The sequence below is a fragment of the Narcine bancroftii genome, chromosome 3 (assembly GCF_036971445.1).
Source record: "Narcine bancroftii isolate sNarBan1 chromosome 3, sNarBan1.hap1, whole genome shotgun sequence".
NCBI classification, from domain to species: Eukaryota; Metazoa; Chordata; class Chondrichthyes; order Torpediniformes; family Narcinidae; genus Narcine; species Narcine bancroftii.
The window spans coordinates 42,552,903-42,576,808 of record NC_091471.1 but is presented as its reverse complement, the minus strand read 5'-3'; the positions used below and the strand labels follow the sequence as shown (position 1 = coordinate 42,576,808).

The window sequence follows — 23,906 nt, the reverse complement described above, 5'->3', positions numbered from 1 at the left end:
ATCCTTGGGATTGGAGGGGAAGAGGATGGGGTAGTGATTGTTTTCATTTTTTCCAAGTTAATTATGGAGAAGGATAGGTCTGGTCCTCAAATTGAGGTTCTGAATTGGAGAAAAGCCAATTTTAAGGAAATTAGGAAGGATCTTGGAAGAGTCAATTGGAATAAGTTTATTTTCTGGCAAGAATGCATCCAGCAGGTGGAAGGCCTTCAAGGACAAAATTTGGAGAGTGCAGAGATTACATGTTCCTAACAGGGATAAGGGCAAAGTTAAGAGACTTTGGGATCCTTCGTTTTTAAGGGATAAGCTGGTTAAGAAAAGGAGGGGGCTATATATGCGGTATAGCTACTTGTGGAGTATAGAAAATGTAAGAGAAATGCTTAAGAAAGAAATTAGGAAGGCAAAAAGAAGAAATGAAAATGTTTTGGCAGATAATGTGAAAGAAAATCCAAAGGGTTTCTACAAGTGTATTAAAAATAAAAGGACAGTAAGGAACAAAATTGGACCCCTAGAAAATCTAAGTGGTCAACTATGTGTGGAGCCTCACGAAATGGGGGAAATCTTGAACAGCTTTTTTGCATTGGTATTTACTCAGGAAATTGGCATAGTGAGTAAGGATGGAAGAGAAACAAATAGAATTGTCATGGATCATATGGAGTTTAAGAAGGGGGTGCTCGCTGCCATGCAACGAATAAAAGTAGACAGATCCCCTGCACCTTGAGGGAGACAAATGCTGAAATTGCAGAGCCCCTGGAGGATATGTTCAAAATGTCCTCAGTCACGGATGAGGTGCCAGATGATTGCAGAGTGACTCATGTTGTCCCACTTTTAAGAAGGGCTCCAAAAGTAAATAAGGTAATTATAGGCCAGTGAGCCTGACGTCAGTAGTATGTAAATTATTTGAAGGATTTCTGAGAGATAGGATATATATAGATATTTGGACTATCATCAGCTAATTAAGGACAGTTAGCATAGATTTATGCATGGTAGGTCATGTTTAACAACTCTTTAGAGTTCTTTGAGGAAGGTTGATGAGGGAAAGGCTTTAGCAGATATTATGTTGTTTATAGGGACTTTAGTAAGGCCTTTGACAAGGTTCCACATGGGAGGTTGGTTCAGAAGGTTAGGACACTAGGTATATATAGAGAGGTTGCAACCTGGATTCAAAATTAGCTTGGTGGAAGAAAACAGGAAGTGGCGGTGGAAGGTTGCTTCTCAGACAAAGGGCTGGGTCGAGTGGTGTGCCTCAAATATCTGTGTTGGGAACATTATTGTTTGTTATCTATATAAATGACCTAGATGATAACATTGTGAATTGGATCAGCAAGTATGCTGATGTCAAAAAGATAGGAGGCATAGTGGACAGTGAGGAAGATTTTTAAAACTTGCAGGGTGATCTGGACCATCTGGGAAATTGGGCCAGTAAATGTCTTATGGAACTTAATACAGATAAGTGTGAGGTGTTGCACTTTGGAAGAGCGAATGAGGAGAGGATATATACAGTAAATGGTAGGCCACTGAGGAGCGCAGAGGAATACATATACATTGTTCCCTGATGGTGATGTCGCATGTGGACACGGTTGTAAAGAAAGCTTTTGGCATCTTAGCCTTTATAAATAAAGTATTGAGTATAGAAGTTGGATGTTATGTTGAAGTTGTTCAAGTCATTAGTGAGACCACACTTAGTTTTGTTCGCCCAGCAGCAGGAATGATATCAAGTGCAGAGAAGATTTTCTAAGATATTGCCGGGTATTGAGAAGTTGAGATACTGGGAAAGATTTAACAGATGAGGACTACACTCCTTGGAAGAAAGAAGAATGAGGGGAGACTTGATAGAAGTTTATAAAATTATGAGAGATATGGACAGAATAGATGTGAATAGAACGTTTCCACTTAGATTGGGGGAAATAAATATGAGAGGTCATTGCCTTAGGCTGAAAGTGGAGAAGTATAAAGGGAACATTAGGGGAAAGTTTTTCACTCAGATAGTGGTAGGATTGTGGAATGAGTTGCCATCTGATGTAGTGAATGCAGATTCAATCTTAAGTTTTAAACATAAATTGGATAAATACATAGATATGAGTGGTCTGGAGGGTTATGGAATGAGAGTAGGTAAGTGGGACGAGCTAATTTTAGCACAGACAGGAAGGGTTGAATGGCCTGTTTTTCTGTGCTGTAACATTATATGGTTCTATGGTTATGATATTTTTAATTAGTTTGGGTTTTGGTGTAGCAGACCAGTAGCAATAGAAATTGACCAAGACAATGGTATCTTCAAAAACAATATTTTTTATTAATAACTATTAATAATATAACACTTCTTACTTAACTCTAACCTAACCCAACCTTGTGCAAACATGTGTGTGGGTGGAAGTCCCAAACCAATTACAGTTTAAGCACAATTGCAAAAATAATAAATTTTCAAGTTCTGCCAGTTATGCCTTGAACTTCAGATTCTTTAAATTGTTGCTCAAAAGTAATTATGGGATAGGTATGAGGTATCAGACATTACAAAATCACAAAATTCTTTTAGAGTTGTTTTCAGAGAATTGTTTCTTCTTGTGAATAAATTCCCCTCTTGCATGGAGGTTACAGTATCTGTGTTTCACACAATGATTTCACAAACTCAGGTATGAGTTTGACAAAGTAACCATCACAATGGTAATGAACCAGAAATAAGGATGATTTTGCTTTCTTTTACCCAGACTGGGTCAACCGCAAGTGGCTATTTAAAATGCCACAGCAGCACTGCTCTCTCTCTTGATCAAAATAAGCTGTAAAGTAGCCATTGCCACTGCAATTCTGTGTTCCTCTCTTGACAAAGAGAATACAACATGAGCAGTACTACCCTGACCAGAGGCCACTGCATTTCTAAATCCAAATTAATCTTGTTGCATTATTGAATTGCAGGTTTTCAAATGTCTTTAATCACATGACATGACCTCACGGCTGATTTTGTTTCATTTATCCAAAAGCATGATTCATGGTAGACGATCTCTTGCTTGTTTATACAAATTATTAAACAAAGACTTGCTTGTTTGACCAAGTGTATTTCATGAGTGTTTGAAGTTTCTCTCTTCCAAACATTTTATGACCAAAAGCTTTTGGGCTGTCTGCACAGTTCCACCAGCAGAATGGCTGTATGTGTACACAATTGCTTCTCCTTAGAAAACACTATTGTCTTCAAAACATCAATGAAGAATCACTTCAGGTTTTATGATTGTTGACACAGCTTCAGCTAACAAAGGTTTGAGAGACATTTTGAATTTCAAAATGGTTTCTGTGTGTAAGGGCCTGTGATGTCTTCACCCCTGTCCACCTACAAAATCCCTTTACTAACAAATATATGTAACTAAAGATTAATAATACAATTCTGTCACATTTCGCCAATTTATTCCTAAACTTCTGATTTTCAATTTTTGCTGCAAGTCTGCCATCTAGTGTTTGAACATTGTTGTGTTGATGGCACAAGCTCCTACTTTTGGATTGATATTTGTACTGTCAATTATATTTGTACTAATCAACCTTTTTTTTAATCAATGGAAAAGTATGGCTAATTCTATGTATTTTCTTAGCTAGAATGTGAAGGGTCTGAACCATCCAGTGAACTGGAAAGCAGTATTTTCACATTGAAAACCGCTTAAAGCCACAATTGGATTTTGAGAAGAGACACATATTTGTAGTTGTGATAACTTTCACTTCATGGAAAAGTGGAGGGGGCAGAATTATTATTCTTTCAAGCTAAAGCTAGGGAAGTTTTGATTCTTATCAATCAAAACATTCCATTTGTTAAGCACAATTTTATATGAGACAAAATGGTCACTACATTATTGTTTCTGGAAAAATGTACAACAAAATGGTAGTTTTGCTAATGTTTGTGCTACTATTGAAGATGATGTGGAGATTTTTGAACATTTTTTTCTGCTTTGCTGGACTTGAGTCTATATTCTTGGTCAAAGGTGGGGTTTTAATTGTTGGTTATACCCTATATTAGATCGTTTATCTGTTAACCCTCCCACATTAAGTAAGTCTGCCTCATTAATTCATTCTTTCTTTTACCAGATTATCATATTTCTGATGTTTGGTGTTTTTTTTTCATCCTATTAGCAGAGAGTATTTTTTTTCTCATATGTTCACCAAACTTTTTCACGGATTGATTTTTAAAAAATTAATATTCAATTAATCCCACTAACTCATTCTTGTGATTTCTATAGTACTTTAATATTGTTGTATTGTAAAATAATTTTTCATAATCTTCCTCAAACAAAAAGACATTGGCTTTTCAATCAGTTTTATTATCAAAAAGTGATTTTATGAAATTTAAGGAAACTCTTTGTTTTACATTAATTTCTCATTGGAAACTTAGAGTTTGGTTATATAGGATACCTTGAAAGCTTTTCTTAGAGAAAAAAAATATTTCTTATACTGTTAATAAAAAAAGGAAGGCCAATAAAGAAATATTAGAATTAATTAATGAATTTTAAGTTATAGATAAGCAATAAGCTCAAGTTAAAAATCCAGAATAATAAAAACTGAAATGAACTTAAAACAAAATTTGATCTTCTTTTAACAAATCCAATTGAATGTCAACTTTTGAAGACCAAAAGTCAGTTTTATGTTCATGGTGATAAATCTGGCAAGTTTTTAGCCAACTGATTGCAGGGATTTGGAGCTAATTGACATATTACAAAGGATAATGGTTATATTATTATAGATCACATGGAGATAAACAATATATTTAGAAAATTTTAATCTGAACTTTTCACTTCTGAAGGTAAAAATCATAATAGTGTGATTATGGATTTCCTACATCATTAAATATTCCCATGATATCTTTGGATACTCAAATGAGATTAGATGAGCCTACATCACAGAAGGAAATAGTCACTGCTATTTCATCATTTCAATCTGGAAAGTCTCCAGGACCCAATGAGTTTCCAGTTGATTTTTCAAATTATTTACTCATTTGCTCTTGCCTCACTTGGGTATGGTATTATCTGATTTGTTCAAGTAGGGTAACCCTGTATACCCCTTGTAGCTAAGAAAGGTAAAGATACAACTGAATGATCCTCCTATAGACCAGTTTCTTTATTGAATGTTGATGTTAAAATTCGAGCTAAGGTTTTAGCCAATAGGATGGAGAATATTTTACCATTAATTATTTCTGCAGATCAGACTGGTTTTATTAAAAATCATTATTCATATTTAAATATATGTCTTTGGTGAGGCTACTGAGTGTGTTCTTTCACGAGATGCAGAAGAAGTGTTTGATTGGGTAGAATGATTGTATTTGTTCATGATGTTAAAAAAATAATTTTGGTCATGGTTTCATTACATGGATTAAATTATTGTATTCATGTCCTATTGCTTCAATTCTTACTAATTTACAGCAGTCCCAACCTTTAAATCTTCAACATGGCACTCATCAAGGATGCCCTTTAAGTCCATTACTTTTTGAGTTGTCCATTGAGCCACTAGATATTTCAAGAGTGTAGGGATACTTCAAGGATATGGAGGAAGGGAATTGAGCATAAGGTTTCTCTTTATGCAGATGCTCATTTACTTTTCATTTTAAGCACTGATACCTCTTTACCCCTTTTGATGCCATTACTTTCACAATTTAGTCAGTTTTCAGGTTATCGATTAAATTTGCATAAAAGTTAATTTTTTACCTTGAACTCACCTTATTACAGTATGCAAGTTCTCCTTTTAAGATTGTTATAAATCAATTCACTTAACTAGATCACAAGATAAAGTAACAGAAGTAGGCCACCTGGCCCATTGAGTCTGTTCTACAACCCTACCCTGAGCTGAATTATACTCACATCTAGCTCCAATTGCCAGCCTTTACCCCATAACCTCTGATGCCCCGACCAATTAGATACTTCTCCATTTCCTGCTTAAACTCTCCCAGTACTGGGTCTCCACTGCTGTATGTGGCAATGAGTTCCACAAATCCACAACCCTCTGACTAAAGTTTTTTCTCATCTCTGTTTAAATAGATAACTTCTAATTTTAAGACTGTGCCCTCTTGTCCTTGATTCACCCACCAAAGGAAACATTTTATCTACATCCACTCTATCAAACCTTTCAAAATTCAAAATGTTTCCTTATGAGATCCCCTCTCATTCCTCTATACTCCAATGAATACAACCCAAGAGCTGCCAAATGTTCCTCATACGTTAGCCCCTGCATTCCAGGAATCATCTTAGTAAATATCCTCTGTACCGTCTCCAACAACATCACATCCTTTCTAAGATGGGTGCCCAAAACTGCACATAGTTCTCCAAATGAGGTCTCACCTGTGCCCCACAGAGCCTCATCAACACCTCTTTGCTCTTATACACTATTCTTCTTGAAATGAATGCCAACATAGCATTCACTTTCTTTAAGTCATTTCTGGTCATTAACTTTTCAGTTTCCCTGCCCGAGGTTTGAATTTTCTCCCAATCCAAATAGCCTGTTCATTTCCACTACCAAAATGTAGAACAGTACATTTCTCAACATTGAATCTCATATGCCACATTTTTGCCCAGTCCCCTAAGCTGTCTATATCCTTCTGCAACGTTTTGGTTTCTTCAACACTTCCTGCTCTGCCATCCATCTTGGTGTCATCTACAAACTTGGCCACAAAATCATTCAATCCACAATCCAAATCATTAATATAAATTGCAAACAGTAGCGACCCCAAGACCGACCCCTGCAGAACATTGTTTATTACAGGTAGCCAACCTGAACAGGATCCCTTTATTTGAACCCTTTGTTTCCTACCTATCAGTTAATTTTCTATCCCATTTGATATCTTCCCTGTAATTCCATGGACTCTCAACTTATCTCACATTCAGCACCTTATCGAAAGCCTTCTGAAAATCCAAATATTCAAAATCCGTAGCCTCCCCTTTGTCCATCCTACCTGAGATTGCTTAAAACAATTCTAATAGGTTGGTCAGGAAGGATTAACCCTTCAAAATACTATGCTGACTATGACCTATCCTGTCATGCATCTCTAGGTATTTCATAACTATGTCCTTGACGATAGACCCTAATACCTTCCCAACCATTGATGTCAGGCTAATAGGCCTATAGTTTCCTTGTTTTCTGACTCTCACCTTTCTCAAAGAGTGGAATCACATTTGCAACCTTCCAATCCTATAGAATTTGGACTTCTGGAAAACCATCACCAATGGGTTCACAATCTCCAAAGCTACCATTTTTAGAACCCATGGTTGCACCTCATCCAGTCCGGGAGATTTATCAATCTTTAATCCTTTCATCTTGCATATCACTATTTCTCTTGTAATCCTAACTGCATCTAATTCTATTCCCTGAAACCTTTGTCTGTTAGATATATTGCTAATATCTTCCACAGTGAAGACTGATGTAAGATATTGAATAAATTCCTCTACCATCTCTTTATTACCCATTATAATTTACCCAGCATCATTTTCAATTGGTCCTGTCTTTGCATATCCCTCTTTTACTCTTTTTATATTTTAGTAAAACTTTTTATATCCATTTTTTAAATATTGTTTGTCAACCTCCTTTCATAATTCATCTTTACTTTCCTAATGACTTTCTTTGTCTTTTTCTGTAAGTTTCTAAAAGATTTCCAGTCCTCTGTTTTCCCACTAAATTTAGCTTCCTGTATGTCTTCTCCGTCATTTCTTTTGTTAGCCACATTGGTGCCATCTTCCCATGAACACATTTTCTTTCCCTTGGAATACATCTCTACTGCATATTTTTTTTATTACTTGTAAAAATAGATTCCAATTCTGCTCTGCTATTCCTCTAACTAGTTTGTTCTTCCAGTCAACTTGAGCCAGTTCCTTTCTTATAATTTCCTTTATTCTACTGAAAAATTGATACACCCAATAACATATTTTCCTTTTTGAAACTAAATTCAACCATGTTACTACTTCCTTGAGACTCTAATACCTTTAATTCCCTAATGACTTACCTTGGTATTACAATTACCAAGGATCATAATCATCTTTTTAAGGAAAATTTCCTTTTTTTTGTTAAAGTATGAAACAGTCTTTAAGACAATGGTCATCTTTCTCTTTATCTTTAGTTTGTTGTATTAATTCCATTAAAATTAATATTTTACTCAAATGTTTATATCTTTTTCAATCAATATCAATTTTTATCCCTAAATCAATTTTTAATTCACTTGATTTGATTATATTTTCTTATTAATAGAAGGGTAAACACTTTTGTTTAAATAAAATACATCTGCAAAAATCTAAAAGAAATGGAGTATGGCACAACTTAATTTCATATTTTATTATTGGGTTGCTTTACATTTTCATCACATTTTTATAATCGTGACGATTGTCCAGGTAGCAATAGAACTGAACTTTGCTAAAAATATTTATAATTTGGCACTTCTTGGATCTTCACTTCAATTTCCTTTTACTAAGTAAATTGATAAGCATTCCATAAGAATATGGGTACAGTTTAGAAAACATTTTGGAATTTACAATTTTTCTCTTTCAAGTCCTATTTTATCTAATAATTTATTTCAACCTTCTTTACATGACTTTGTCTTTGAGGAATGGCACAGAGCAGGTATTCAATGTTTTAAAGATATTTATTATTAACAACAGCTTTTTATCATTCAAACAACTCCCTGATGTAGAAGAAGCCTTACCCCTAGCACCGGATGCAGTAGATACATGTGAAGTGTTGCTTCACATAGAAGGGCTGTTTGGAGCTCCAAATGGTAGTGAGGGAGGGGGTGGAGGTGCAAGTATAGTAGTCAGTCATATGGGAAGTGATTCGTGAGAAGGGATGAACGGACTAGAGTCACAGAGAGAGCAATCCCTGGAGAAAGCAGAGATTGAACTTTAAGACATGAGCTATATCTGGTGAATAAGGCTTTTCAATACTTTTATGGCATTATATTGCCTACCGCTCCTAAATGCTCTAAGATTTATCTCTGTGGATTTCATTAGTTTACAAACTTCCACCTTTAGTTCTTCTACAGAACATTAGTTCTGGTGCAGTTTAGATCAAACCTGTTCCATCTTTAAAACTTGCCATGCATGCAGATTTTCCAAATGAACTAAAGACATCTCTCATGTTCCCCCAGACCTTGATGAAGGCCTCAAGCCCGAAATGTTGGAGATGTATCTTTGCTACATAAAGGCACAGTTTGACCTGCTGAGTTTTTCCAGTATTTATGTGTGTGTTTTTTTCATTTAAAGACATAAAACTGTCTTCCTTTAACCTACCCAATGCTAATTTCTTTAGAAATTTGCAAATTAGGCATTTTCTTCAATTTCAGATTTCTGATTTCTTTGGAGCTCATGATGTGAACACTGTGGATGAGTTTTTTATTTGGTTTGCAGCCTTCTCGTAAAGGTTTAATATCTATTATTTAGGATAAGTTACTATGTTTAAGATAGGCCCCATTATTTACAACTAAAAATGCCTGGGAATGGGATTTAAATCTTTCAATATCAGATGAAGTTTTGGATTTAATTTTTAAGTTAGTCAGTAACTCATTGTCTGGTGCTTGTCATTGTTTACTACAATTTTAAGTTGTACATAGGGCACACCTGTCCAAAGCTAAATTATCTTGCTTTTATTCAGATATAAATTCTTGCTGTGATAGATGTAAGAGAGGAGAGGCTTCTTTAATTTAAATGCTCTGGATTTGCCCTGGTTTGGAAAAATACTGGAGAGATGTCTTCCATACTTTATCTTTAATTCTTGACTTAAATTTGGAGTTAAGTCCTTTGGTTGCTCTTTTCGGAACAATGGTAAGGATGATTTTTTTAAATTCAATTAAATGTCAAACCCTATCCTTTGCTTCTCTTTTGACTAGGTGAGCAATATTACTGAGATGGAAGGATGCTGTCCTGCTCACTCATCCTCAGTGGCTGAGAGATATAATGTCATGATGGAACTTGGAAAACATTTGTTATTCAATTGATAATTCAGGTACAAGGTTTCAAATGTTGTGGGCCCATTTATGATGCATTTTTTTTTTAGTCTTTAATATAATATAATACTTGAATTTTTTTTTTCTGTTTTCATTTTAGTATTAAATATGCTTATTATCATACAACATGGATAAAGTAGGGGTGGGGTCTGGGGATTTCTGTCTAATTGGGATAAAATTATTACTATGTTTATAAATTGTGGATATGTATTATGATTTCTGTATTTTCTTTTTTAATGTTTGAATCTGTTATTTACACATAATACTCCACAATTGCTTTTTTTGTACTTTTATGGGTTTTTTTCTGCTTTAAAATATTTTGAAAATAAGCCCCTGCTGCACAATTACACCCAATTGACCAAGAACACCTGTATGTTTTGAAGGGTGGGAAGAAGCCAGAGGACTGGAGGAAACCCAAGCAACTAGTAGATCTAGAGCATCCCCTGGAGAGTTACAGTGACTTTGTATAAGGAAGACAGTTTTATGTCTTTAAATGAAAAGAGCACACACACAAATACTGAAGAAACCCAGCCAGTCAAACCGTGCCTTTATGTAGCGAACGTGAAGATACATCGCCAACGTTTTGGGCTTGAGCCCTTCATCAAGGTCTGGGGGAACATGAGAGATGTCTTTAATTCATTGGGAAAATCTGCATGCATGGCATGTTTTAAAGATGGAACATGTTTGATCTAAACTGCACCAGAACTAATGATCCTGCAGAAGAACTAAAGGTGGAAGTTTGTAAACTAATGAAAGCCACAGAGATAAATCTTAGAGCATTTAGGAGCGGTAGGCAATATAATGCCATAAAAGTATTGAAAAGCCTTATTCACCAGATATAGCTCATGTCTTAAAGTTCAATCTCTGCTTTCTCCAGGGATTGCTCTCTCTGTGACTCTAGTCTATTCATCTCTTCTCACAAATCACTTCCCATATGACTGACTACTATACTTGCACCTCCACCCCCTCCCTCACTACCATTTGGAGCTCCAAACAGCCCTTCTATGTGAAGCAACACTTTACATGTATCTACTGCATCCGGTGCTAGGGGTAAGGCTTCTTCTACATCAGGGAGATTGGACACAGATTGAGGGGTTGCTTCAGTTAGTACCTTTGTTCTGTCCAATGCAAGGACCTCCCAGTAACCAGCCACTAATTTCACACCCCATTGCCCCACTGACATTCTTATCCATGGCCTTATGTACTGCTAGGTTGAGGCCACATGAGGAACACACCTTATATTCTGTCTCTTCAGTCTCTAACCATAAATTTTACAGCACAGTTCAGGCCCTTTAGCCCACAATGTTGTGCTGACCAATAATAAACCTTTCCCTCCCTCATAACACTCTATTTTTCTTTCATCCATGTGCCTGTCTAAGGGTCCCTTTAATGTCCCTATTGTTCCAGCCTCCACCACCATCCCTGGCAATTCATTCCAGGCACCCACAACTCTCTGTTTTAAAAAAAAACATACCCCTGAAGATTCCCCTAAACTTTCCTCCCTTCACTTTGTACAGATGTCCTCTGGTGTTCGCTACTCCCACCCTGGAAAAAATGTGTTGGCTTTCAGGAATCCTTCTTGAATACACCTGACAAATTCTTCCCCATCTATTCGTGGGCTGTAGACTAATTCCAATACATGATTGCTCCTTCCTATTTCTGACTTCCACCTACACCAACTCAGTGGACACTCCCTCCAGAGCTTTCTCCCTTTCTATAGCTGTGATACTATTCCTGACCAGTAATGCTACTCACCCCACCCCCTCCCACCCTTCACCTTTTACCTCCCACCCTACCCATTTTAAAACATCTAAACATTGGTACCTGCTTCAGCTAATCCTGTCCTTGTGTCAACTATGACTCTGTTATGGCCACAATATCATAATTCCAGGCTCTACATTCATCTCCTTTTATTCCTAATACTCTTTGCATTGAAATAAATATATTTCAAACCCTCCAATCGGTTAGTAATGCTTCCTCCCCTGCCTGTCCTTCCTCACAAATCTACAACACATTGCATCATCCTTTCCACCGTCTGCTCTATTCCTTGCCCTCACATTCTGTTTTCCACAGCTCTAGCAAACCTGCCCACCAGGATACTGGTCCCTCTCCAGTTCATAAACTGTCCATTTTGTACAGGTCACACCTTCTCCAGAAGAGGTCCCATTAATCCACAAATCTGAACTCCTGCCCTCTTCATGCCCTTCAGCCACAATTTCCTCTTCCTATCCTCACTGGGGCGTGGCACAGGCACTGTCCCGAGATTACCATCTTTGATGTCCTGCTTTTCAAATTCCTTACTAACATCCTTTATTCCCTCTTCAGGACCTCATTCCTACTCCTATCTACATCATTGGTACCAATGTGCACCACAACATCTGGGAATATCAACCTCCAATTCCTGGTAACCCCTCCCCCTTTCTATCACTTTCCATCATCTCTCTAATTCCCTTCCTCCAGCTGTCGAATCCCAATTCTTATTTTCTCCTGTCATAGTGCATCTTTCTTGGCCCTCTGCCCTCCCCCCCCCTCCGCTCCCCCCCCCACCCCACCACGCTCACCTCTCAATTCCTTCCCCTTCCACTTATCACCTTCTAGCCTGCACTCCTACAATTTCTCCTCTCTCTCTCCCCCAACCCCACAATGTATATATATGTATGAATGTACCATATGGCCTGGCCCGCCTCCTGAGCCTGTGACTCCTCCCTCCCAGATATCCCCATAAAAGCTGTTATGTCCAAACTCCTTCCTCAGTATTTGTAACTGGGCCAGCCACATGCACGCTGTGCTGACACTTTCAGATGATTAAAGCCTATTAATCATGATTCTCTGTCTGATTGTTGTTGATCGGTAGTATCATCGAGATTGCCCATTCTGGGTTTACTCGACTATCGACCTCAAGTCGACTTATCTCCAGCTACCAATCCAGCCAGAGGATAGCCCTGACAATGCGTGGAGGTGGACGGCCACCTCTAGCACTTCCTCAGTGTCCCTTTCGGAGTCACCAACAGGGTCTCCTCTTCCAGAGGGAGATGGATGACATAGTCAATGACTATGAATTTCCCTTCCTGGACAATGTGACTATCTGCAGCCATGAACAGCAGAACCATGACACCAAACTCCACAAGTTTCTTCAGCAGGCCAAAAGCCTCATTCTGACCTAGAACCAAAAGAAGTGCATCTTTAGCACTTCACAGCTGGCCTTCCTGGACTGCATAGTGGAGAATGGCATTAGTGGACCAGACCTGGTTCTCATGCGCCCCCATTACCCCAGACCTACAAGGCCCTGAAGAGATGCTTGGGCTTCTTTTCCTATTATGTCCAATGGGTCCCCGATGATGTGGACAAAGCCTGCACCCCCTGGTGAAATTGGCCACTTTTCCCTGTTGGCAGAAGCACAAACGGTGTTCACATGCATCAAGTGTGACATTGCCAAGGCGGCAATGCATGCTGCAGATGAATCCATCCCCTTCCAGCTGGAGAGTAAATCAACCAACATCGCCATAGCCACCACGCTCAAGCATGCGGGCAGGCCAGTGGCATTCGTTTCCAGAACCCTCCAGGGCCCCGAACTCTGGCACTCAGCCATCGAGAAAGAGGCCAAACCTATTGTGGAAGCTGTGCATCATTGGAGACACTGTCTGACTGGAAAACCAGGGGACATGCGCCAACACACAGCTGGATCGTGTTGAAGTCCTCCACAACAACCTCTGCCACCCTGGAGTCACCAGGCTCTACCACTTTATTAGCATCCACAACCTCCCCAACCCGGTCAAAGACATCAGCAAGTTGACACACAACTGCCCGGTCTGCGCCGAGTGCAAACCCCAATTCTATTGGCTGGACAAAAGCCACCTTATCAATCCCATCCACCCCTTTGAGTGGCTGAGCATAGACTTTAAGGGACCTCTCCCATCCAGCAACAGGAATGTATACTTCCTTAACATTGTGGATAAAGACTCCCGCTTCCCCTTTGCCATCCCCTGCCTGGATATGACCACAGCCACGGCATAAAGGCACTACGTGGCATCTTCGCTCTGTTCAGGTACCCTTTATGGATATACCAAACTCCTTTATGAGCGAGGAGCTGTGCCTAAGGGCATAACCAGGAGCAAGACCTCGGGGCTATAAACCCTGGGGAAACGGGCAGGTAGAGAGGGAAAATGCCACCATTTGGAGGGCGGTCCTCTCAGTGGCAAGACACTTCCCTGTTGTGCTCCATGCTACCAGATCCGTTCTCTGTATGGCCACGAAGACAACACCGCATGAAAGGCTCTTTTCCTTTACCAGGAAATCAGCACCCAGGACCACACTACCATCCTGGCTGATGAACCCTGGGCCTGTACTTCTTCAAAGGCAATTCAGACACCAGAAAACTGACCCTCTGGTTGATAAGGTCCACTTCCTCCATGCCAACCCTCAATACACATACGTGGAGTATCAAGATGGTGGACAGGACAGTGTCTCCATTCGAGACCTGGCACATGCAGGATACCCCTCGACTGACTGGTCAATCCCCTCCAACCAGCCCCACTATCAGCGCCATAATTGATGCCCCATATTCCAACCAACCCAAACAGCAGTACGATACCAACCCCCCCGCCCCCCCCACCTGCCCCCCCCCACCCGACCCCTCAGCCACTGGAGGCACCACCTGTTGCACAAGACACTGCCTGGGAACCAATAGCTGTGCCACAGCAGACCCTGTTATAGTCGCAGCAACAGATAAGACCACCAGACAGGCTGAATCTGTAAAGGACTTTGAAGAATCACGAAGCTGCAACGGACACTAAAACCACTATGTTTAAAAAGGAGGGGTGAATGTGGTGCCACTACATACTGTATGTATGTACTGCAGGGCCTGGCCCGCCTTCTCTGAACCTGTGACTCCTCCCTGCCAGATATCCCCATAAAGGCTGTTACGCCCAAGCTGCTCCCTCAGCACCTGCTTTGGATCTGGAACCAAGCAAGCCACATGCAAGCTGTGCTGACACTTTAAGGTGATTAAAGCTTATTAATCGCAATTCTCTATCTGATTGTGGTTGATTGGTAGTGCGGGGGCTAACGACATATTTTGATGCTGTATAACTCAGTGGTGAAACACTAACCCATTCTCTGCCTATTCTCATCTCAAAAGTGGATGTGTGATTCTGATGGCGGATTATATCGCAGCACAAGTAGTTGTTAAGCTGATTTTTTAAATCCATGGTCTTGGGATGGTACAGAAGCAACCAGGAAAAGCAGACCATACTAATAATTTTAAGCTTCACAGCAGCACAGTGAAATGCTGCCTTCTGGAAGTTGCACAGTCGCTCTGTGACCATGCAGTTTTTACTCATGTGTTCTTATTTCTACAGACATATTACACCCAATGGGGGGGGGTAAACCAAAAGCAAAATAAAATAGGATTCGTCTAGGGTTTCTGTTAATGGGGATATCAATATGAAGGATTGAAGGGTATGTTTCATTTTGTGTGTGAGATGAAGTTTGAATTTGACAACTGCCATTGTGTTAACACATTCTCAAAGGTCAGTCAGAAAGATTGTTTTCAGACAATTAGAACATTCAAAGTCCTCTGGAAAGTTGATTGGATCTAAAGAAATTTCTTTAATAAATCTAAATAATAGTGATTCAATAGTCATCGTTGATTTTTTTTAATCTGAAGATCTAAAGGTGCATTATTCATCTGCAAAGTAAAACTTTCTTAAATGACCTAAAGGGATCCATGCAGAATATAACACAATCAATTATTCCAAGCATGAAAGTCATTGAATAGGATGTTGACTAAGATAGAATGTCAAAGCCAGAAAATGACTTTCAAAAGCACATGACTAGCAAGTAATGATTATTTAATGTAAAATGCAATTCTAAAATTCCAGTTAATGTCGATAATCTGAGTGTTTGGCTGATGATGGCATGAAGGTTAAATGAGTCAGCAGGATTAACAACAGCATAGCAGTTTGACTACAGTTAGCCATAATTCCCGGGGCAGTGGGCAAATCATTTATGACAGCTGACTGAGCTCATGATCTCATCTGGAAAGCAAAACAATAGAGGCCCATCACAACTCATGGAACTAATTCTACAGGAGCTTTAAAGAGAGAAAATAAACATGATGGTTTTGGTTAGAACTAACAAACTCACCATTTAAACTGCTCCTGTCAATCAAGTTGGTATCTGCTGGCCAAAATGCTCCATCTCCATGTACACTCCTTCCTGCAGAGCAAAGAAAGGACATAGCTATCAGTGTCAGACTGGAATGTATTTTGCTATATACATTTGCATACCCGACCATATCAAGTGCTTGACGTCTTTTTCCCTTTTTATGCTTTTATCTTCTCTAAGTACTTTCAGTCATATACTGCGTTAATTCTACATTTGCTCAGAATTTAAGGTTCTTCTATATAAAAGGATACACAGCACGACATTCATTTAATTAGTCACAATCAAACAATTTTAAAAGATAACTTTATTTGTTCTAATTGATTTTTTCATATTTGTTCACTTTGTGCCAAATGTTCATTTCTTTTCTTGCCAGAATTTCTCTATTTGGTGGCAGTTCTTTATTCTTCTGATCCTCTTTTCCAAGAAAAAAAAACTGAAGGGAAATGTTGAAAGAGCCAAGATATGCAATTCACAGATAAAATTGCCATGAAGAGCAAATTTCAATGAACTGAATGGTCTGGTCTGTTGTACATTCAATACATCTTTTTTCTCTTTGTAAGTTTCTCTGTTTTTATTTGTTCTTGCATGTCTCTCACTCTTTGTGTTTGATGTAAACTTATTTTACTCTGTTTCTCAATTGGTAGTTTTGATATTTTGCTGAATCTAAACTAGGCAAGAATGTGTGCTGACAAAGGGTAAATCATATAATGTTTTCAAACTGCAAAATTTGCTGTGAGGTGTGAAAAATGCTGAGTCTATTCAACAAATTGCTTGGTTTCACAGCAATGCCTTGCAAACACAAAGTATGAATTTAATAAACTGAAACAGGAAGTAATCAGGGTTTTCAAGAGGGTATTCAGATAGTCATTTGAGGCTGAACAAAGTACGGGGTTTTGGAAAGAGAGCGAGGTAAGGAAATTGACTGGATTAGTCCACAAGGAACTGGCATGGACTTAATCAGCCAAACAAACCCTTCTGTCCTATTACAATTCTATGAATTTACCACTTTATGAATAAAACTAATGGATCCTCAATCCTGCTGAGTCACTCAACAAAATTACAATGATTGTACACCTTTCTCTCATTTGATTCCATAACATCTGAAATTTATCATATTCAGCTTTAAATTAATTGAAAATCCACTGCCCTTTGGGATAAGAATTTCAGAATAAAGAATATTCTCCTTGCTTCAAACCTGAGACTTAGGCCTTGACAGTCTGATCAATAAAAGAAAAAAGACCTGCACACTTAAAAGGTTTATGCTACTGATGTTGTGTTTACATTTGTGCTGAACTTCAAATTGAAATGAATATTGCATTAATGTGTCATGTTATTAGATTTAACATCTCAAGGAATGGAGATGTAGTAATAAAGTGCTAGTGGTCCTCTTGACTATTAGAAGGATTCAGAGACTAGTTTGTTGGCAGCTTCGGTTGGATTCAAGATGGATGCCTTGAGTGAGTTCTTTAGCCAATAGTTGTTTTAAAAGAACCTAAGTTTTTTTTTATTTCAATAACAGAAACATCAGATGGTACTGGAGTGGAAGAAATACCAAAAGTGTGCAGAGTGTGTATCAGTCATTATCAGCAGAGACATGGAGAGTGTAAAGGTCTCTGGTCCTGTAAATTGGACCGGAAATGTCAAACATGAGTGGAGGTTGTTCAAACAAAGATTCATACTATACCTGACATTGAAGTCAATTGAAAACCTGATGCACAGAGATTGTACTGCTACTTACCGTGATGGGATTTCAAGCACTAGAGGTTTTCAATACAATTGTTTTTGCCAAGGCAGAAGAACGGTAAGTTCGACAAGGTTATCAAGCTGTGTGATGAATACTGTTTACCAAAGAAAAATGAATTGCTCAAGAGGTATGTGTTTTGCTGATGCATGCAGCTGCAGACAGCTTTTATATTTTTTAACAGACTTGATATTAAATGCAAGAACATGCAATTTTGGATTGCTACAAGATTCAATGATCCATGATCAAATTATTATCAGGATTATTGATAAGAAAGTGAGAGAGATCTTGTTATGAGAGAGAGGGCTTACCTTAGCTAGAGCTATGAAGATATGCCACGCCAGTGAATTAGCTCTTCAGCAGGAAAAAAAGTTCAATGAGAGTGCAAAAGCCAATGAAAATGAAAGGCATATTTGTAGCCACAATGTGTGTCCACACATAAACAAAAAAATGAGATATAGGAAACAACAAAGAGATGGAGAGATATTCAATTGTAAACAATGTGGCACTCAACAGGCATCAAAACAATGCCCAGCCTATGGAAAAGTCTGTAATAAGTGCAAGGAACAGAATCATTATGCAAAGTAATGTGTTTCCAAAGGGAAACAAAACAGAAGTGAAACTGTAAACACAATAGAAGAAACAGCTCTCAAGTATACACTCTTTGTGGGCATAGTCGTGTAAAAGAGACTGTAAACCAATGGACACTGAATAGCCAAGCATTAACAGGGTCAAGCAGGAAAACTGGACTGTGTGATTACATATAAATATAGCAAATATTCTTTTCAAGTTGGACACAGGTGCAAATGTAAATTTGATCAGTGAGTGAACATCAGGGCAATGAAAATAAAGCCATACATCCTTGAAAATCCTGTACAGCTCAAAGCCTACAAAGGACAGAGCTTCGATATTAAAGGTACATATAACTCAAGGTGAAAGTTCAAGATACAAAACACTACCTTAGGTTTGCAGTAGTACCAGATGGACATGAATCACTGCTTGGTGACAAAACATGTGAAAAATTAAGCCTGGTCAAGAGGGTATACCGCATCAACAGTGACAATGCAAAGAACAGAGTAGAGGAAATACTGGATCAATTTCCAGACATCTTCAAGGGGTTTGGAGTTCTACCATTCACCTATAAGATACAGTTAAAGGAGGACACACAGCCAGTAGTGCATGCCTCGATGCAGGTTCCAGCACCACTAAAAGAAACGCTCAAGCAGGAACTCGGCCGAATCACATCACTAGGGGTCATAAAGAAAATGGAGAAGCCCACAGAATGGGTGAATTCAATGATGTGTGTCAATAAGAAAAATGGTAACCTATGCATATGCATGGACCCAAAAGACTTGAATGCTAATATAAAGAGAGAACATTATCAGATTCCAACCAGAGTTGAAATTACAAGTGAGTTTTTCACTATATTGGATGCATCCCAGGGCTTCTGGAAAATAAAACTGCATGAAGATAGCACAAATTACTATACAGCCAATACGCCTGTTTGAGAATGCCTTTTGGAATTTTGTCAGCTCTGGAAGTGTTCCACAGGACAATGGAGCACATCATAGAAGGCATTAATGGGGTACATGGATGACATGATCCTATAGGGATCGAGACAAGAACAACACAATGAGAGGCTCATCAAAGTGCTACAACACATCCAGAAGTATGGATTACAGTTAAACAGAGAAAAATGTTGGTTTGGAGTGAAGGAAATCACCTTTCTACGAGAGGCAGGAGTGGAGCCAGACAAAAGCAAGGTGAAAGCAATTTTAAAAATGCTCAGACCCATTGACAAAAATGGCATGTTAAGAGTGCTGGGAATGATCAATTTCATTGGTAAATTCATTCCAAACTTGTCTTCCAAAACAATGTACCTAAGGAAGTTATTACAGGATAAATGTGATTTCAAGCGGATAACCAACTATGAGGAAGGATGGGGATGACTGAAGACCATTCTAACTATAGAACCAATACTTTTTACATTCTTTGATGCATCCAGAAAGATGAATGCCTCAAAAGATGGAATAGGTGCCGTACTACTTCAGACTGCGGGAAAAGATTGGAGGCCAGTAGCATAAGTATCAAGGATGATGACAACATCTGAATTATACACAGATTGAGAAAGGGTCTATGGACTTGAGAAATTCCACCATTATGTGTATGATCAACCAACATTCATGGTAGAGACAGACCACGTCATTAATAGCAGTAATCAAGAAAAATATCAGTGAAATGTCACCGTGAAAACAAAGACTGATGATGAAACTATAACTTTATGAATTTGAATTGGTGTATACAACAGGGAAACTTATTTTGTTGGCTGATGCATTGTCCAGGACAACGACGCAGAGTGAAGCACACAATGAGAGTTCTACAGATAAAGATGTGAATCTCCATATAAACCTGATCATTGAATCTCTTCCCATATTTGACATGAAATCCAAGCAGATAAAAGCAGAAACAGAAAAGGACACAGATTTACTGATGATCAACAAGAATCTGAATGAAGGATGACCTAGTGGTGAATGTCAGCCATGCTACAACATCAGAGCTGAGCTGAGTGTTGTCCATTGGCTTCTACTCAGACAGAGAAGAATAATCATTCCTCAATTACTGTGACAAGAGATGCTGCAAAGGGTGGATGAGGGGCACCTTGGAATGGAAAAATGCAAGAGGAGGACCAGAACGGCTGTTTATTGGCCAGGGATAAATGCTAACATTGACAGGATGGTTTCAAGCTGTGAGACCTGTTTGAAACATCATGCAAAGCAGACAAAGGAACCTACGATAATATCTGATGTACCAGGAGAACCATGGCAGAAATTTGGGATTGATCTGTTCCACATGGATGGAAAGAATTACTTGCTGATTATTGATTATCTATCGAACTATCTGGAGATTGTGCTGCTTTTTAACATGTCTGCTGCTTGAGTGATGAAATATATGAAATCAATCTTTGCAAGTCATGGAATTCCTCAAATTGTCTACAGTGACAATGGACCATGATACAGTTGTAGAGAATTGCAGAACTTTGCAGGTGCATGATTGTTGACATATGTCTCAAAGACCTCTGCATTCACAGTCAAACAGTAAAGCAACAAAAGTTTACATAGTTAAACAGTTGCTCAAGAAAGCACAAGTCAGTGACTCAGCTCCTCATCTAGCGCTATTGAGTTACAGAGCTTTGTCATTTGAACATGGCAAGTCACCCGCTGAGCTTCTGATGGGACATAGACTACACATCACACTTCCCTACTCTGCAGACTCAAACAAGAAATGAGATATTTAAGGTTTCGAATGGAAACAAAAGCATCTGAAATGGAGACAAAAAGCAAACTATAACAAGTCAGCAAGAAGCTTAGGGCGACAGGCACGACATGACAGTGAGACTCGGAGATTCCAACACATGGGACAGGAAGGCCACTGTTCTAGAGGAAGTAAATCCAAGATCCTACACTGTCAGAACAGGGGATGGTCAAATACTGAGAAGGAATCAAAAGAGCCTGCTGAAAATGCAAGAGACACTGCTGAAACATTTCAATACAGAAGATCCAGCCTGCACAGGAGCAGAGGAAACATCACTAGTGCTAGACGATAGTGGACCCGCAGAGCCAACATAAGCCTCTGTGTTAAGACGATCCACATGCATTACCAAAGCATCTGACACACTGAATCTCTAAAAGAGAAGGATCTGCACACTTAAAATGTTTGTGCTGCTGATGCTGCATTTACGTTTTGTGTTGCACTTTAAATTTAAATGAATATAGTATTAGTGTGTCATGTTGTTAGATTAAACATCTCAAGGAAAGGGGATGTAATGATAGAGTGCAAGAGATCCTCCAGACCACTAAAGAGAGTCAGAGACTAGTTTGTTGGCAGCTTCAGTTGGATTCATGATAGATGCTATCACACAGTCATAAGTGAGTTCTATAGCTAATAAAGTATAGTTGTTTTAAAAGGACCCAAGTTCCATTATTACAATCAAATAAACATCAGAGCCCCCTTCTTCATTTTGACAGAAGAGGTCCTCAGCAGTTTGAACTCTAGCACCAGGGTAACAGTGACACCAGATGAAGCAGGTGTGGATGCAGTTAGAGAATTGCAGTCTACTCTTTGTGAGCGAAGATACAGGCAAGTGCAAAAACACAAAGGAAACACTTTGGTGTTTGCCTGTTGCACCACTGTGTCCAAATGCAATGAGAATTGATTTTCCAGCAAAACGTCTCCATCATCACAAACAGAAAAATCTTCAATACTCCGATGTATTAGAATGTAATTGGGCAACACAGCGGTGTAACACAAATCTACCTCACCCAGGTTTCAGCCTGACTTCCAGGACCATCTTTGATGTTTTGCCCAGATTTGGCCAATTTTGTTGAGTAAGTATCAATATTACAAACAGACATCAAGAAAATAATTATTGTAAATAGGGTTAAAGAATAACGTTTGGAGATGCTGGGATCGAGTGCAATGCAGAAATGTGCTAGAGAAACTCAACCAGTCTTGCAGCATCCATAAGAAGTAAGGGGTAACCAACATTTCACGCCAGGTACCTGACAAAGCTGGTGACCTGAAAAGTTGGTTTCTACATGAGCTGCTGATTTTCTCCAGCAGTTTTGTGCATTGCAATTATCAAGAACGATGAAACAATGTAAAAAAAAAAAAAAAAAAAAAAAATAGGACATGATGTAGGATTTATAGCCCCGTCAGTCTGCACCAGCAGTCAAGAAGATCTTGACTTCATCTTCCTTTTCCTGCCTGTATCTCGTCATCTTTGATTTATTCTAATCCAAAATCTGTAACGCTTCATGACGTCCATCCAACCTGCCCTTCAGAAGCATGTAGCTTGCCTTTCATTCTTCCAATCACCAATGTTTTTAATGGAAACTTTTCAATTAACATGAAAGATTTTTTAAAGTTGTTGTGATGTTTTAAATAATCTGGACATTGTGCATGATAGACACTTTAAATGCATGGTGGATACTTACTCATGCCTCAAGAATACTATATCAAAGATATTTGATTACAGAGAGAAAGGAAATTAAACAAAGACTAGTTTCATAACAAAAAAACTCAGCTATCTTTTGACTAATGTATGCACTGAGTGATCCAATTATTATTCATAAACTGGAATCTGTAGTGAGAGAACTGAAATGTAATCAATTCATTGAAATATCTGACTGGAAAAACAGATCTATTTTCTGGTGAAGCAGGCTATTTATTCATAAACCATTCAGTTATTCACAAAGATTCAGTTTATTGTAGGAATGGCCTTCCCTTTCCATAACTAGTTTGAAGAATCCACATTAAACAATGACACCCAATGTTATTCATTATTCAACTGTACCTTGATCGTTTGCCATTTTGTCGGGGTGTTCAGCTGTAAGAAAAGATAATATTATTAGATTATGACAACTTAAGGGGAAAGGCTTCAATGTGCAACTAACCAGAAGTGAATTGCAAGTTACCAGAACTTTTAACCTTGTAGCTAACTGAAAGGAAACATAAGTATTTTTTTTTTAATTCCCTTCAGAAGGACTCATGGAAAGAAAAAAATTATATAGTCAGTCATTGAAAATGTACATCATCTGGTTCATCTGAAGGATTTAACAGCGTGTCGAGAATAAAAACCTTGAAGTTCACAAAACAGACTGCACAGTAGGTGCAGAGGTTAGCACAGCGTAATTACAGCACCAGGTTTGTTCTCCCATGACATGCATGGATTTCCTCCAGGTGCTCTGCTTTCCTAACTCCTTCCAAAATGCACGATGTCAATGGTTAACTGGAAGTAATTGAGCGGCATAGGTTTTGATGGCCAAAATCAGCTGCTCCCACATTGAAAATAAAAATATAAAAATGAAAAAAAAACAACCTGTAAATTTATCCCTTTAAAGCAAACATTGCCATCTAACCTGGTACTTTCTGTTGTTTTTTTTTGTATTAATTGAACTCTTTTGAATCCAAGATGTTATATTTAGATATAGCAGCGAGATATATTTAGATATCTTATCTTTGGCTTGGCTTCGTGGACGAAGATTTATGGAGGGGGTA

General features: G+C 38.5%; 1 protein-coding gene across 1 annotated transcript in view; it reads right to left on the bottom strand.

Moving 5' to 3' along the window:
* The window catches only part of dcc (DCC netrin 1 receptor), a 718,171-nt gene that overhangs the window by 65,501 nt on the left and 628,764 nt on the right, over positions 1-23,906 (bottom strand). The window contains exons 21-22 of the mRNA XM_069923064.1: positions 23,203-23,235; positions 16,088-16,159 (exon numbers count right to left, since the gene is read on the bottom strand). Of these exons, the coding sequence (XP_069779165.1) occupies positions 16,088-16,159; positions 23,203-23,235 (105 nt within the window). The remainder of the gene's footprint in view (positions 1-16,087; positions 16,160-23,202; positions 23,236-23,906) is intronic.